At 42.4% G+C, this 13652-nt stretch overlaps 1 protein-coding gene across 11 annotated transcripts in view; it reads left to right on the top strand.

Moving 5' to 3' along the window:
• The window catches only part of LOC133479341 (plectin-like), a 129683-nt gene that overhangs the window by 50451 nt on the left and 65580 nt on the right, over window positions 1-13652 (top strand). For 3 of the 11 annotated variants that reach the window (XM_061776168.1, XM_061776170.1, XM_061776169.1), the window contains exon 1: window positions 1609-5173. The exons of 6 other annotated variants lie outside the window; for them this stretch is intronic. In XM_061776168.1, the coding sequence (XP_061632152.1) occupies window positions 1903-5173 (3271 nt within the window). In that variant the 5' untranslated portion in view covers window positions 1609-1902. Of the gene's footprint in view, window positions 1-1608; window positions 5174-10472; window positions 10504-13652 lie in introns of those variants that run through there. 2 more of the 11 variants (XM_061776180.1, XM_061776179.1) reach the window with 2 other exon arrangements.

The following is a 13652-nucleotide window of genomic DNA, read 5'->3' on the forward strand; positions in this document are numbered from 1 at the left end:
GCTTTGTGTACTGACATTTTGAACAAAAAACACCTTGATTAAGAGTTGTGTACTCTCCTTCTATTCTACTTTTGTCTACAATATATATAATATTTCATTTCTGGCTGTATTCAAACACATTCTCTTCGACAAAAAATATTGAAAAAGTGAAAGTTTGACAATATGCTAACAGCGAGTGTCAAGTTTTATTGTTACAAATGGTCTTTGGGCTAAATGACTGTGTTGTTGTCCAGCTGTCTTACACCATCGATTTCTAAAACAGCAGCTCCTAAAGAGGATATGTGGCTCCATCACAACTAACTAATTTGACTGTTACCATGGTAAATATAATAAAAAAAGAAAAAAAAAAAGTTTTCTACTAGTTTCTGGATGTGTAACAATGTGTGTGGTTTCAAACACCCGGGAGGAATGCATTTTTTCATAGCTGCCCACTATAATTGCGCAACTGTGTTTCACCCAGCCGTCTACTCTCTCGTATGTTCTTTTCCTGAGTTCATACTGTAACTACAGTACTGTAGGTTGAATGTGCTCCTCTGCAGTACACGATGGACAGTTTACCTTTACTTTTAACTGGACTCTGTACATGAGTGGTCACTCATTCTGACACAGAGAGACGAACAGGAGACAGATGCGCAGAAGGGAGAAGTGATCTAGGCATAGAAATATGATATCATGTCTCTGTGCTGAAAAGGTTGACTGTAATGCAAAGGTCTTTTTATAGTTATGCAAGAGTTATCAGCTCATTTGAAGTATGGCGTTCTAATGTTAGCCAGCAACAAACCTTTAAGGTGCATTGACATGTTGTATCATTTTAATGAACTGTGAAAGTGGCTTGCAGTTCTTCTATAAAATATACTACAGATGAATATTAGATAAAAACTTCTGTCCTTTGCGAGAACAAAAAATCCAGAATTGAAATATAAACAGTTCACAAAGTTTTATGCTTTAGCATATTGTAAATGTGTGTATAAATTCAATAGTCTTTATTTGACTTATCTCAAGATTGTGAAAGTTACACCTTCAATGTAGAATGTTATCTGATCTCGAAATGTGTAAAACTAGATACCTTGCTCTTGATAACGTACATGCATGATTAACGAGTGTCTCCAGGCTAGGATGGATGTGTGCCAACTGGTCTTCTCGCTTTCTTGAAGTGTACTGTATCTGAGTTTAGAAAAGCCCATTTACTGAGCTGGTGTGTGTGACATACCAAAGGGCGTGTGTCAGCTAGTCGTCGTGTTAGTTTAAAGGTGTGTGTGTGCGTACGTGCATGCGTGCGTGTGTGGACATTACAGGAGGTGTGTACTTTGGTGTGTGAGTGGGCGTTTCTGTAGAAGTCATAGAGCCACAGAACATGTGCTCAGACACACTTCATTGGTGTGTTGGTCCATTCATTTGACTTTGCTCTTTCTCGCCGTTAATCAGTTCATAATCAGTTCTTCACTTCCTCATTGCTGTTCTTCTATTTGCTTTATTGAGAACTTTTTTCCGTGCAAGTATTTTTTTCCATAAGGAATTGAGAGGGAAGGTAGGTGGAGCCCGACTAAGTGTGCTTCACTCTCTTTCTCACACACACACTCACATGCGCTCTCTCTCTTCCATTCTGTCATTGCCATCCCAGCAGAAGGGAGCAAGACTTTATGCTGTGGGGGGGACAGACTTTGAATTTTGTTTGAATGACATTTGAATGGATTACTCTTTTTCTCCACAAAAGCTGAAGGATCAACGAGAACACGTGTGAGAAAGTAAGGGGACATATTACAAGAACTTTTTTCTCTTTCATTTTTATCTAATTGAATTGAAGCACTTGTTTTGCCAGTGGATTTTTTTCTACCCAGTAAGACTCGTGGCCTGTTGAGTCTTATTCTTTTCTACGTTGAGATAGTGTGGCCATAAAGCAAAATGGTTGCGGGAATGGTCATGCCCCTGCGGGACCTGAGGGCAATCTATGAGGTTCTCTTTCGAGACGGTGTCATGGTGGCCAAAAAGGACAAGAGACCTCAGACCAAGCATCCTGAGGTACAAGGAGTGTGTAACCTACAGGTAATCCGTGCAATGGGATCACTTAAGTCCAGAGGCTTTGTGAAGGAAACATTTGCCTGGAGACATTTCTACTGGTACCTTACCAATGAAGGTATTGTTTACCTGCGTGACTACCTCCGCCTACCCCTTGAGATTGTTCCAGCTTCCTTACAGAGGTTTAAGAAACCAGCCACCACTCTAGCCATGGCTCGACGAGCTGCAATGGTCCAATCTGTTGAAGGTCCGACATCTTACGTGCCCAAACCAGGGCGTAGTGGTGAAGCTGAAAGCCAAGAAGCAGTGGCAGAGCGTCAAAGCTACCGCCATCGGATGATGGGTCCAAGAGAAAAAGAGAGCTATTCTAACAAGACCCCCAGATTCGGGGGCCGTCCACTATCTGCAGAACCTGTTGGGTCTAAAGAAATGGGTGACCAGTCTCAATCGTTGTTTACAAAGGGGAACAGCTTTCGAGGTGAATCAGTGTCAATGGACCATTCACATCAGCAGCCTGATGTGAGCAATGAAAAGGCAACATCTCAGGAGATAGAAGTTCAAAAGGAGATACAATTAAGTGTGTTCTCTACTTTAAAAGCACCTTGGAAAAATGATGTGTCAAAGCCCTCTCTAACAGCAGGATCCTCCAAAACAGCCCCAATGCTTATCGTAGCTCCTGTTACTGAGGGAAGAGATGCTACTCCTCCAGGAATCAAACGTGAGCCATATAGTCTTAATGCAAACACAGATAAGCTGAACATTGAAGTTGCAAATGCTTGTAAACCGATTATCAGCAATTCATCTATCTCAGCATCTCCTGAAACAGAGATCCAAAAGGCGGCCAACAAGGAGGCTGTTGCACCAGTTAACTCTCAAGCTTCTGCCCAGGGAACTAGCACTCTCTTGACAGAAACTTTCACAGCCACCCATGCCACAACCAAACCCACCAATAATAATGTCAAGGAAAAGCTGAAGGTGAATATTGATGTAGAACTTGCCAAAACTGAAATACAAGCTGATAAAGTAAAGAATAAAATGGTTACAGCAGCTTCTCAGGAAACATCTAAACTCCTAACCAGCACTGATATTTCTATGAAACCTGCCAATAAAGATGCAGTGGGAGAACAGGTTCAAGGAGAAATGATTAAAAAGGAATCAGTTAAAAATCCTGGTTTAAAGAGCCAAGTTGTATCTACCCATAAAATCGGTAACAAAATGGCTAAAACAACATCAAAAGTAGCCATCATTCAGGAGACAACCAAATCTCAACCGGTGATGTCTGCAAATGCTGATGAAATGCCTACAATTAAGGAAACTCAGAATCTCATTGTCTCAATGACCCCATTGAATAAGCCAGCAATTGCTAAAAATGAATACATATGTGAGAATACACCACTGAAGTCCTCACTAACTGAAGTTAGTACAACCATTGTCTCAACAACAATGGTTACTACTGAACAGGCAAAACCAGACAAAGACAAAGCTGAACCAAAACAGAAGAAAACTGATGTAAATAAAAGTCATGGTGTCAAGAAAGATGTGACATCGGCACCTGAAGATGCTCTTAAAACTTCAGCACATATCTCTATGTCAGTGGAAAAAGGCACTTCTCCTGGACTTAATCAAACATTTGTGCCCACTGAACTAGATATTGAAAACAGACAAGTGATTGAGGGAAGCTCTAAATCCAAGCGAAAGAAAAAGAAATCTCAAGCAGAGAAAGTCAAGAGGAGTGAAGGGAAACCTGAGACACAAAAAGAAGACAAAAATGTAAAGGACAAGGCCCAAGACACAGACCATACCCTTGAAACAAGCACAATGCCTGAAGGACCATCTTCTGCACAGACAAATAAGCCTGACCGAAAATTAGATAATGATAGGGAACAAGTAATTGAAGTCTCTAAACAAATGGCAGTGACAACAGTGGGGAAAACCTCTAAACAAACAAAAGCTATTTCTGAAGAGTCACCTTTGCCATTTGGCCAGAATGCTGCAGTGCCCCCAGTGGCTCATCCAGTAGTTGCACGAATTAAACGTATTGTACCTCACATGGACTCAGTGAAATGTGAGAAAATGACTGCTGCTAAATTGGAAACAGTGACAGAGCCAGTAGAAGAACTTGACCACTCTGACAAAAAACAATTACAATTTTTTAAAACTGGTTATGATAAAAACCTGATTGAGACTGCAGAACCTGTTAGGCAAGAACTTGACCACTCTGACAAAAAACAATCACAATTTTTGAAAAGCGGTAATGGTAAAAAACAGTTTGAGACTGCAGTTTCTTCGACCATAAACAAAAACCTGGAAGGAGAAGCACTGCTATCCACTGAAATGACACCTTTGCCTGGACTCACAGTTAATGACCGCCCTGTTGTGACCTCTGAACTGACAAAACTAAGTGTTTCTCCAAAAACGACTCCTGAAAGAATGTGCAGTGAGGAAACCAGACAGGCAGCAGATGTGCTCTCTCAGGCCCCAGCAGACAAAGGGGAGGTGGAGCCAGTACTGCTCTTTGCAGAAAAAATCAAACGGGAGGTTCCGAAAGCAAAAACATCCTCCACTCTTAGGGAAGCACCCAAAGCCAGAGAATTAGCGTCAGCAGAGTCAGTGGTAATAGCAGAGGCAGCTGTAGCTCAGGCACGGGCCAACCCCCTTGTCAAGCAAGAGGAGCCTCCCATAGTTGCACAACTTTCAGCCACTCCGGCAGCAGAGTGCGGCATAGCAAATAAGCTCTCTGTGTTGGAGGCCTTAAAGCAGGAGGAAGAGAAGAAGAGGGACTTGGAGGAGGACACACCCTCTGCCACTGCAACACTCGCAAGTGCCCAGCTTCACCTGGGAGACACCTCGTTGTCTGCAAGCCCAGAAACAGACGAAGGCAACATGAAGAGGAAAATTGTAGTGGTTGAAGAGACAGTTGAGGTGAAGCAGCTTGTTAGTCCTCAGGCAACTGGGGAGCAGACAAGTCCACAACCTGTGCAGCCTGAGACAGAAGAAGAGGAAGAGTTGGACTTGGATGTTTTGGAAGAGATTGCCATAGAGAGGGCACTTCTATCAGGGGCGCCGGGTGTCAGGGTGCATGGAGCCTCACCTGAAGCAGACTGGGACCACTCACTGGATGAGCCAGAAGAGAAGACATGGCCTAACTTCATTGAAGGTTTGTCTATCAATTACTCTACTTCCTGTATCATTCGCCATTATATATTGTCTTGCACATTGATTTGAAGTGGATGTAAAGCAACACCATGTGCCAATGATTACTCTGACAATATAGACAAAATGAAATCTGTTGGGTTTTAAAATGAATTAAAGCACGGAATATTACAAAGCACAGCCTCTTTCGTGTAAGGCCAATTAACTGTCACTTTTTATAAATAGATGGTGTGAATAATCCATTGAGGTATGCATGGGATTTAATTATCTGTGTGTTATTATAGACAAATTGTTCGCAAGGCTGTTAGAACATACCAGGAGTATTTTCTAACCACTGTCAGTTATCACACTGGTGTGATTTACGTCTACACATAATCAAATCTAAAACAAGGCTTTTTGTATAAAAAATAAGAGTGTATCCAAAGGATCCCTAAGTGTTCCTATGCACCACAGGCGATTAATTAAACAAATGAAATGCATATGTATAGTTTAAGATAGAAATCCTGATTCTGCAGGATAATAAACTGACCTGCAAGTGATTAAAGTGAAAGTCTTTCTCTCTGGGGATTGCCAAATGAGATTATACAGACCTGAGGTCATTCCAGCAAGGTGGGGCTGTTTGCTGAGATTTGGCCTCGCCGGGTCTCTGCAGACATCCATGGTCAGATTGCAGTGAAGGAGGTGTGGTGCTTTGGGGAGCCGTTCTCATCCTTTTACTGGCAGTAATAATCACTGTTAAGATGTTTGTGGCACTAATGTGTACTGTGGTTGTGTTTTGGTTCTCGTGTCAGCCTGATTTGTTTGAGAGATATGTTTGATGACATTCCATTATGCGATGGTATGTGTAGTATTTTGGAGGTATGCATGCAATGTGATGAGCTCTGTAAAATAGCCTCCTTCTTTGGATTCCTGAAAACGGTTAACCATCTGGTGTTATGATTAACAGCTGGATTAAAATTTGAGTATTGGCACTGTATTGAGTTCTTGTGACTCAGATTATATGGAAATGAAAAGTGAAATACATGTAATAGTCCAGCTCACGTGACAGTGTGGAGCCCTCTAAGGGTGTAAGAAGTGCTTCACATGGGCGTTGTCTGTTGTGGGTGTGAGTGAGGGAACAGCTTGCTCATTGCTCTCCAGTTGTATTTGTTTGGTTCAACACATGACACAAGATCTGGATCTAATTAACAGACATGATGCAATCTGTTGTCAAAATGTTATAACTCACAGTGAAGTATCAATGCATGCAGTTCACCATTAACTGAATGACTTCTCTTTATCAAACACAATGCAAATACTGCTGACTTTTGATGAATCAATTTAAAATACCTATCTTTTGTGGCTTTTGTAGTTGAGTATTATTTTATGTGTGAAATAGTTAGATTGACACAGTTGTGCTTATCGATGGCTATCTATCAGCATTTGGTGTCCCACTGCTGACATCTACTGTCCATTTACAACTACTGTTGTGTTTGACACCTAATGCCAACAAGTTTAGACAGGTGGTGCTCGGGTGTCTGTGTCTTTCTATTCTGACTTCAAGTAAGTGTTATACACAGGTTGACATTTGAAGCCATTTTTAGTATTGGAATTATTTGTGGTTGGTTTGTTACATACCTATATATATATACCATACATAACTTCCTGCAGATAAATTTACAGCTAGATGCATACATGTATACTTTACTTCAGCATGTTTACTTTTGTTTATCTACAATCACTTTTGTGTTATTTGCCATTCAGGTATTATTATTATTATTATAAAACAGTGAGCGTGTGTATAATGCTCTGTTTGTAGCTGTGTAGAGACCATCCATTGAATGTGGAGTGTTGCAATAGGACTGTGCTTATTCCACATTTGAATCTTGTAGACATGCTTTGAGAATGTGTTTCAACTGTGCCCACGCATGGCACAAGTGACAATTGGGCTTGAACACAACACGGACGTGCCACTGAGGTCCTCCTTGTTCTCAACTCTGAACTGTTGCCCAATGCATACTTGTGTAAACGCTTAAATGAACAACTACACTATGTTGCAGCTCAGTGCATTTCATTGTGGTAGTACATGGTATTGGTTCTCTGACAAAACCAAACTATTCACAAATTAAAGGGCCCGAATTAAGCTCACAATGCAAGAACTTGTACTTTCAAGAGCTTCTGATGTACGTTTGTAGCTTGCAAAGACCTTTGCCCTCTATATGCCAGTGTTTGAAGCTCACATGACCACTGACATTCTGAAATCACGAAAAAGTATTTTAATGTAGTTATTTCGAACTGATTAAATTTTAGGATTAGATGCGACTATTGATCATTTGTCTGTGAAATGCATCTTTTGGAAGCAAAATGATTTAAAAACAATAATAATAATAATATTTTTTTATTATTTATGTAGCATCTTTCAAGGGATCTAAGATGCTTACTGTAGATGCTTACATTTTACATATAATATTATAGGTGGCACGGTGGACGACTGTTTAGAGCGTCTGCCTCACAGTTCTGAGGACTGGGGTTCAATCCCCGGCCCCGCCTGTGTGGAGTTTGCATGTTCTCCCCATGCCTGCATGGGTTTTCTCCGGGCACTCCGGTTTCCTCCCACATCCCAAAAACAACCGCAACCCTAGTGAGCATAAGGGGCTCAGAAAATGGATGGATATAATATTAGTTTTTGTAATCTATATACAGTTTTCTTCTGGAGCTAGAGTAGCTCCCTGTAAGGACTACACTCTAAAAACAGCTGGGTCAAAAACAACCCAAAATCAGTTATTTGGGTAATACAATGCGTTCCTAAAGGTGGACCGACCCAAAGAGTGGTTGTTTTACAGCAGCAGGTCTGGGTTAGGCCGTTTGACCCTGCGTGTTGGGTTGGGGCTGTCAACCTCAAAATGGGTTCAGTGCGACCCTGCCGTTAGGTCGTCTGTGACTCTGCCTTTGGGTCAAATGTGACCCTGCTGTTGGGTTGAATGTGATCTTGCAGTTGGATTGGTCAAATGTGAAACAAAAAGTGGTCAAAAACATCCATCCATTTTCTGAGACGCTTCTCTTCACTAGGGTCGCGGGCGTGCTGGAGCCTATCCCAGCTATCATCGGGCAGGAGGCGGGGTACACCCTGAACTGGTTGCCAGCCAATCGCAGGGCACATATAAACAAACAACCATTTGCACTCACATTCACACCTACGGGCAATTTAGAGTTGTCAATTAACCTACTATGCATGTTTTTGGGATGTGGGAGGAAACCGGAGTGCCCGGAGAAAACCCACGCAGGCACGGGGAGAACATGCAAACTCCACACAGGCGGGGCCGGGGATTGAACCCGGGTCCTCAGACGCTCTAACCAGTCGGCCACCGTGCCACTCTCAAAAACATAATAATAACAAATACACATTGATGTTGGTGCATCATACATAACCAGCCCAAACTGTTTCTTCTGGCATAGTATTTTCTAGTAAGCATTACTACCATCCACCCATCCATCCATCCATCCATCTTCTAAACCGCTTATCCTCACTTGGATCACGGGGTTGCTGGAGCTGACCCCAGCTGACTTTGGGCGAGACACATTTACGCATTTAACTTTTCCACAAATAATAAATGCATTGTCTTATATTAATGTAAAGGCTGGAGTAACTAGACTCTTGTACCTACTCTTCCACTTCACCATATAGGAAGCAGTCAGTAGGTGGCTCCAAGTTGCAGCTGAATGAAATAAGTGCAATCAAACAAAAATGTAACTATAACCCAATGCAGTTGATCAATCTCAGAAACCATCATCTTATACTAATAGCTGGGTTGTGAAATCAATGCATTTTTTTTCGTGTTGTGGGCAGATGCCCTGCCCTCTTACCCAACAGATGGGTTAATAATTTGCTCTAATTTTGATCCAGTGTTGGTTTAAATTGACCAAACCTCTGACCCACCTACATCAAACCAACAGTTGAGTTACAAGTTTGACCCAGCATTTTTAGTGTGTCGTAACTCAGTATTAGCCAAACCCAGGAAATAGAGATCAATAACATGTGGAAATAATTGTGGGTTCAGTCAAAATGCTTATGACTTTAGTCATGTCCCAGAGTAACGTCAGAGGCTGACTGGGAGGCAACTTCAGTTTTGTGCGTGTTGAATTAGGACTGTTATCTTTTACAAAAGGATTCCATGTATTCATTATTCTCTTGGACACAACTATCATGCTTGTCTCTTTACCGTTTGACAGTGGGTGTCGATGGAAACATATTTCCATATGGACACATGCTCAAAATACATTACAGTCATGTGTTTTAACATGAATGCTATGTGCATGAGGTCTCTGTAAAGGCGGATAGGGAGGTTCATGAAATACATTTCCCACAGTCTCTTGTAAAGCCCCCGCATGCTTTCTCTATATAGGTGCTGTGTTTTCACAATGGACATAATCCCAAGTAACTACGTTTCAAGTCTGCTCCCAAGGCAGGGTAGAATTGCTTTTAACATTGCAGTGAAATGAGATGTGTTAACAACCCTGTAATTCATCGTCTTGTGCATCTCAGAAAGCAAACTATATTTAGAGATTGTTTGCGCATTGCTGTGATCCCAGAAGAAATGTGGGATTAACACCAGAAACCCCAAGGATGCTGCTGAACTATCTTGCGTCGTAAACCGTGAGTGAGACAGTTTAAATTGGAATTGGTAACGTCTGTCATTCATTTGTCGTCTGACATTCTGTTTGTACCTGGAAACACAAAATTGCTACATGGATAAATTTGTTTTTTTGACTCATAATATTGGCAATGGAACTGTTGAACACAAAGGCACACTGTGCCTGTCTGCCATAAATAGAGCTAGCTAGGTTGGGATAGTTGTCTCGTTGTGTATTAATGGGATTAAATGTCTTTTAACATCATTGGTAGTATGTGATGGGGAGCCGTCTGATTGTGTTTGCGTTTCCAGGGGCAAATTTGCCAAATGTCCCGCCAGAGTGCTTCCATCAGTTTCTAACTGTGACACTATGTGATCATCCAACTGTGGTAGATATTAATAGCCCCCAGTCAGCCCCAATCCGCGCTGCCTGAACATCCAGCCCTCTTAGCCCCTTGCCCCTGCCCTTTTCCCCAGGCTTGAGTCGTCCCTCCTCCCCTGGCCACAGAAGAGCAGGCTGACGGATCTGAGCAGCAGGCACGGCCTGTCAAAATTCAACACAAGGGAGAAACAAGGAAATTCAGAGCAATCAAACAGCAGCCTCTCCAAACAAACTCTCCTATCTTGTTCACCCCCTCCTCCCCAGTATAGTTTAGTCCTCGTGTTCTCCGTCCTCGTCTTCCTGTTCTCCTCTGTATCATCTCTTAGATGAAGATCATACCTGGTAGGTCATTAGATTAAGGTTGGTGTGGTGTCTATGTGTCTAGTCTTGCCTGTTTGTCGAGCTGTGGGCTGTTAGAATTCTTTTGGCAAACAGAAGGTGGAAGTCTTGTGATCCTGGTACTCCCTCACATATTAACACGAACACAACAGTGATACACTACATATACGCGCGTTCACAGTCCACTAACAGCAACTGGCAGCTACTGCAGCACACACTACATGCCACATCTAAACTTGTCTACGACAGGATTGAGTTAAAGTTTGGCTTCCCTACTGCTTTATTTCATTTGACGGTGTGTCAATGGAGGGCGTTCGGCCAAAGCCGCCGCCCACCAGCCTAGCTTGCACCCCTTGCTTCTTTTAGGAACTCTATTTGTTGCCAAAAAAAAACCAAGCATAATGGGCCACTTTAAAAGTGTGTACATTATTCCAAATCATTTTAGTTTGAGGCGAAATGCTGGAAAAACTGACAGTGTGTGCCTTTTAATAAGTTATTAAAACAAGCTTCAGCTCATTGCATCTCCTGTACTTTTTTTATGATGAAGATAACATGAGGGGCTGCAAGTTGGTGTTGCCTATTATGCGAAACAGATAAACCTATCCACTTCACTGTGTTTAATAATATACCGTACGTTATTGGGGTGTTGTCATGTAGGGTTATCACAGTCTAATATTACTTTTTATATGACTCAGTTCTCCAGAATGTCACAGGAATAAAGATGGCCAACCCATCAAATGGTCAATATTAAAAGTCTCAGGAGTGTGTCAGATAATATTTAAAAAAAAAAAAAATGCAACAGCTGCAACCGAAATAGATGTGAATGGTTCAATAGAGATAACAGCTAAACCTGGATTTAGGTGATTACTGCTCAGAGTACATGAAAAGAGGAGGGTTTGGCCTTTGTACCATGTGTCACAAAGGTCTTGAGGCAGCTGAAAAAATATGAGGCTCAAACCAATATTTATTTGATGGGTGATTTCAGGGTGGAAAATGCCACACCCATACCATCACACTGTTCTTTGACCCCCTGCCCCACCCATGAAGGTCCCACCTGTCACTGCAGCACCAGAACCATCTGGTCTAGTTCCACCAACCAGACTCGTCCCCTCATCCCCTCTACCTTCTTCTGTTCCAATAAATGCCTGCAAACCCCTGAGGATGCACTCTCCCTGCCTGGGTAGTTGGAGGTTACTTAGTGACTCCTATTGTATTTTGGAGCTAGAGAAGACACAAAACGCAACGGTAAATGAAATTAAAGTTGTAGTAAAATGACTCAAAGTAGATTGGAATGGGCGGTACGGTGATCGACTGGTTAGAGCGTCTGCCTCACAGTTCTGAGGACCGGGGTTCAATCCCCGGACCCGCCTGTGTAGAGTTTGCATGTTCTCCCCGTGCCTGCGTGGGTTTTCTCCGGGCACTCCGGTTTCCTCCCACATCCCAAAAACATGCATGGTAGGTTAATTGACAACTCTAAATTGCCCGTAGGTGTGAATGTGAGTGCAAATGGTTGTTTGTTTATATGTGCCCTGCGATTGGCTGGCAACCAGTTCAGGGTGTACCCCGCCTCCTGCCCGATGATAGCTGGGATAGGCTCCAGCACGCCCCCGACCCGAGTGAGGAGAAGTGGCCTGAGATAATGGATGGATGGATGGATAGTTTGCAATGGTCAACAGAGAACTTAAAAAGGTTGAATGCAAAAGCAATACACTGTTATTTTTTCCCACTAAATTTCCCAACAATTGGGCCAGTATACACCATATAACATTTCTAGAGCGATAATTGTTTTGTTTAGTTTTTTGGGTTTGATAGATTCTCTTCTGACACTCAATCAGTGTGTCATATTGTGTCTGTAGGATATTGTACAGTGGGTATGGAAAGTATTCAGACCCGCTTAAATTTTTTACTCTTTGTTATATTGCAGCCATTTGCTAAAATCATTTAAGTTCATTTTTTTCTCATTAATGTACACACAGCACCCCATATTGACAGAAAAAAGCGTACTTGTTGAAATTTGAAATGTTTGCAGATTTATTAAAAAAGAAAAACTTAAATATCACACAGCCAGAAGGATTCAGACCCTTTGCTCATTATTTAGCAGAAGCACCCTTTTGGGTTAATACAGCCATGAGTCTTTTTCACACCTGGATTTGGGGATGCTCTGCCATTCCTCCTTGCAGATCCTCTCCAGTTCTGTCAGGTTGGATGGTGGAACGTTGGTGGGCACCCATTTTCAGGTCTCGCCAGAGATGCTCAATTGGGTTTAAGTCAGTGCTCTGGCTGGGCCATTCAAGAACAGTCATGGAGTTGTTTTGAAGCCACTCCTTCATTATTTTAGCTGTGTGTTTAGGGTCATTGTCTTGTTGGAGAGTAAAACTCCGGCCCAGCCTGAGCACTCTGGAGAAGGTTTTCGTCCAGGGTATCCCTGTACTTGGCCGCATTCATCTTTCCTTCGATTGCAACCAGTCGTCCTGTCCCTGCAGCTGAAAAACACGCCCACAGCATGATGCTGCCACTGCTTCACTGTTGGAACTGTATTGGACAGGTGATGAGGGGTGCCTGGTTTTCTCCACAAATGCCGCTTAGAATTAAGGCCAAAAAGTTCTATCATGATCTCGTCAGACCAGATAATCTTATTTCTCACCATCTTGGAGTCCTTCAGGTGGTTTTATTTTTATTTTTATTTTTTATTTTTATTTTTTTTTAGCAAACTCCATGCGGGCTTTCATGTGTCTTGCACTGAGGAGAGGCTTCAGTCGGGCCACTCTGCCATAAAGCCCCGACTGGTGGAGGGCTGCAGAGATGGTTGACTTTCTAGAACTTTCTCCCATTTCCTGACTGCATCTCTGGAGCTCAGCCACAGTGATCTTTGGGTTCTTCTTTACCTCTCTCACCAAGGCTTTTCTCCCCCGATTGCCCAGTTTGGCCAGACAGCAAGCTCTAGTAAGTGTTCGGGTCATCCCAAATGTCTTCCATTTAAGGATTATGGAGGACACTGTGCTCTTAGGTACCTTAAGTGCAGCAGAAATTTTTTTGTAACCTTGGCCAGATCTGTGCCTTGCCACAATTCTGTCTCTGAGCTCTTCAGGCAGTTCCTTTAACCTCATGAGTCTCATTTGCTGTGACATGCACTGTGAGCTGTAAGGTCTTAT

The sequence above is a fragment of the Phyllopteryx taeniolatus genome, chromosome 6, assembly GCF_024500385.1.
Source record: "Phyllopteryx taeniolatus isolate TA_2022b chromosome 6, UOR_Ptae_1.2, whole genome shotgun sequence".
Lineage (NCBI taxonomy): Eukaryota > Metazoa > Chordata > Actinopteri > Syngnathiformes > Syngnathidae > Phyllopteryx > Phyllopteryx taeniolatus.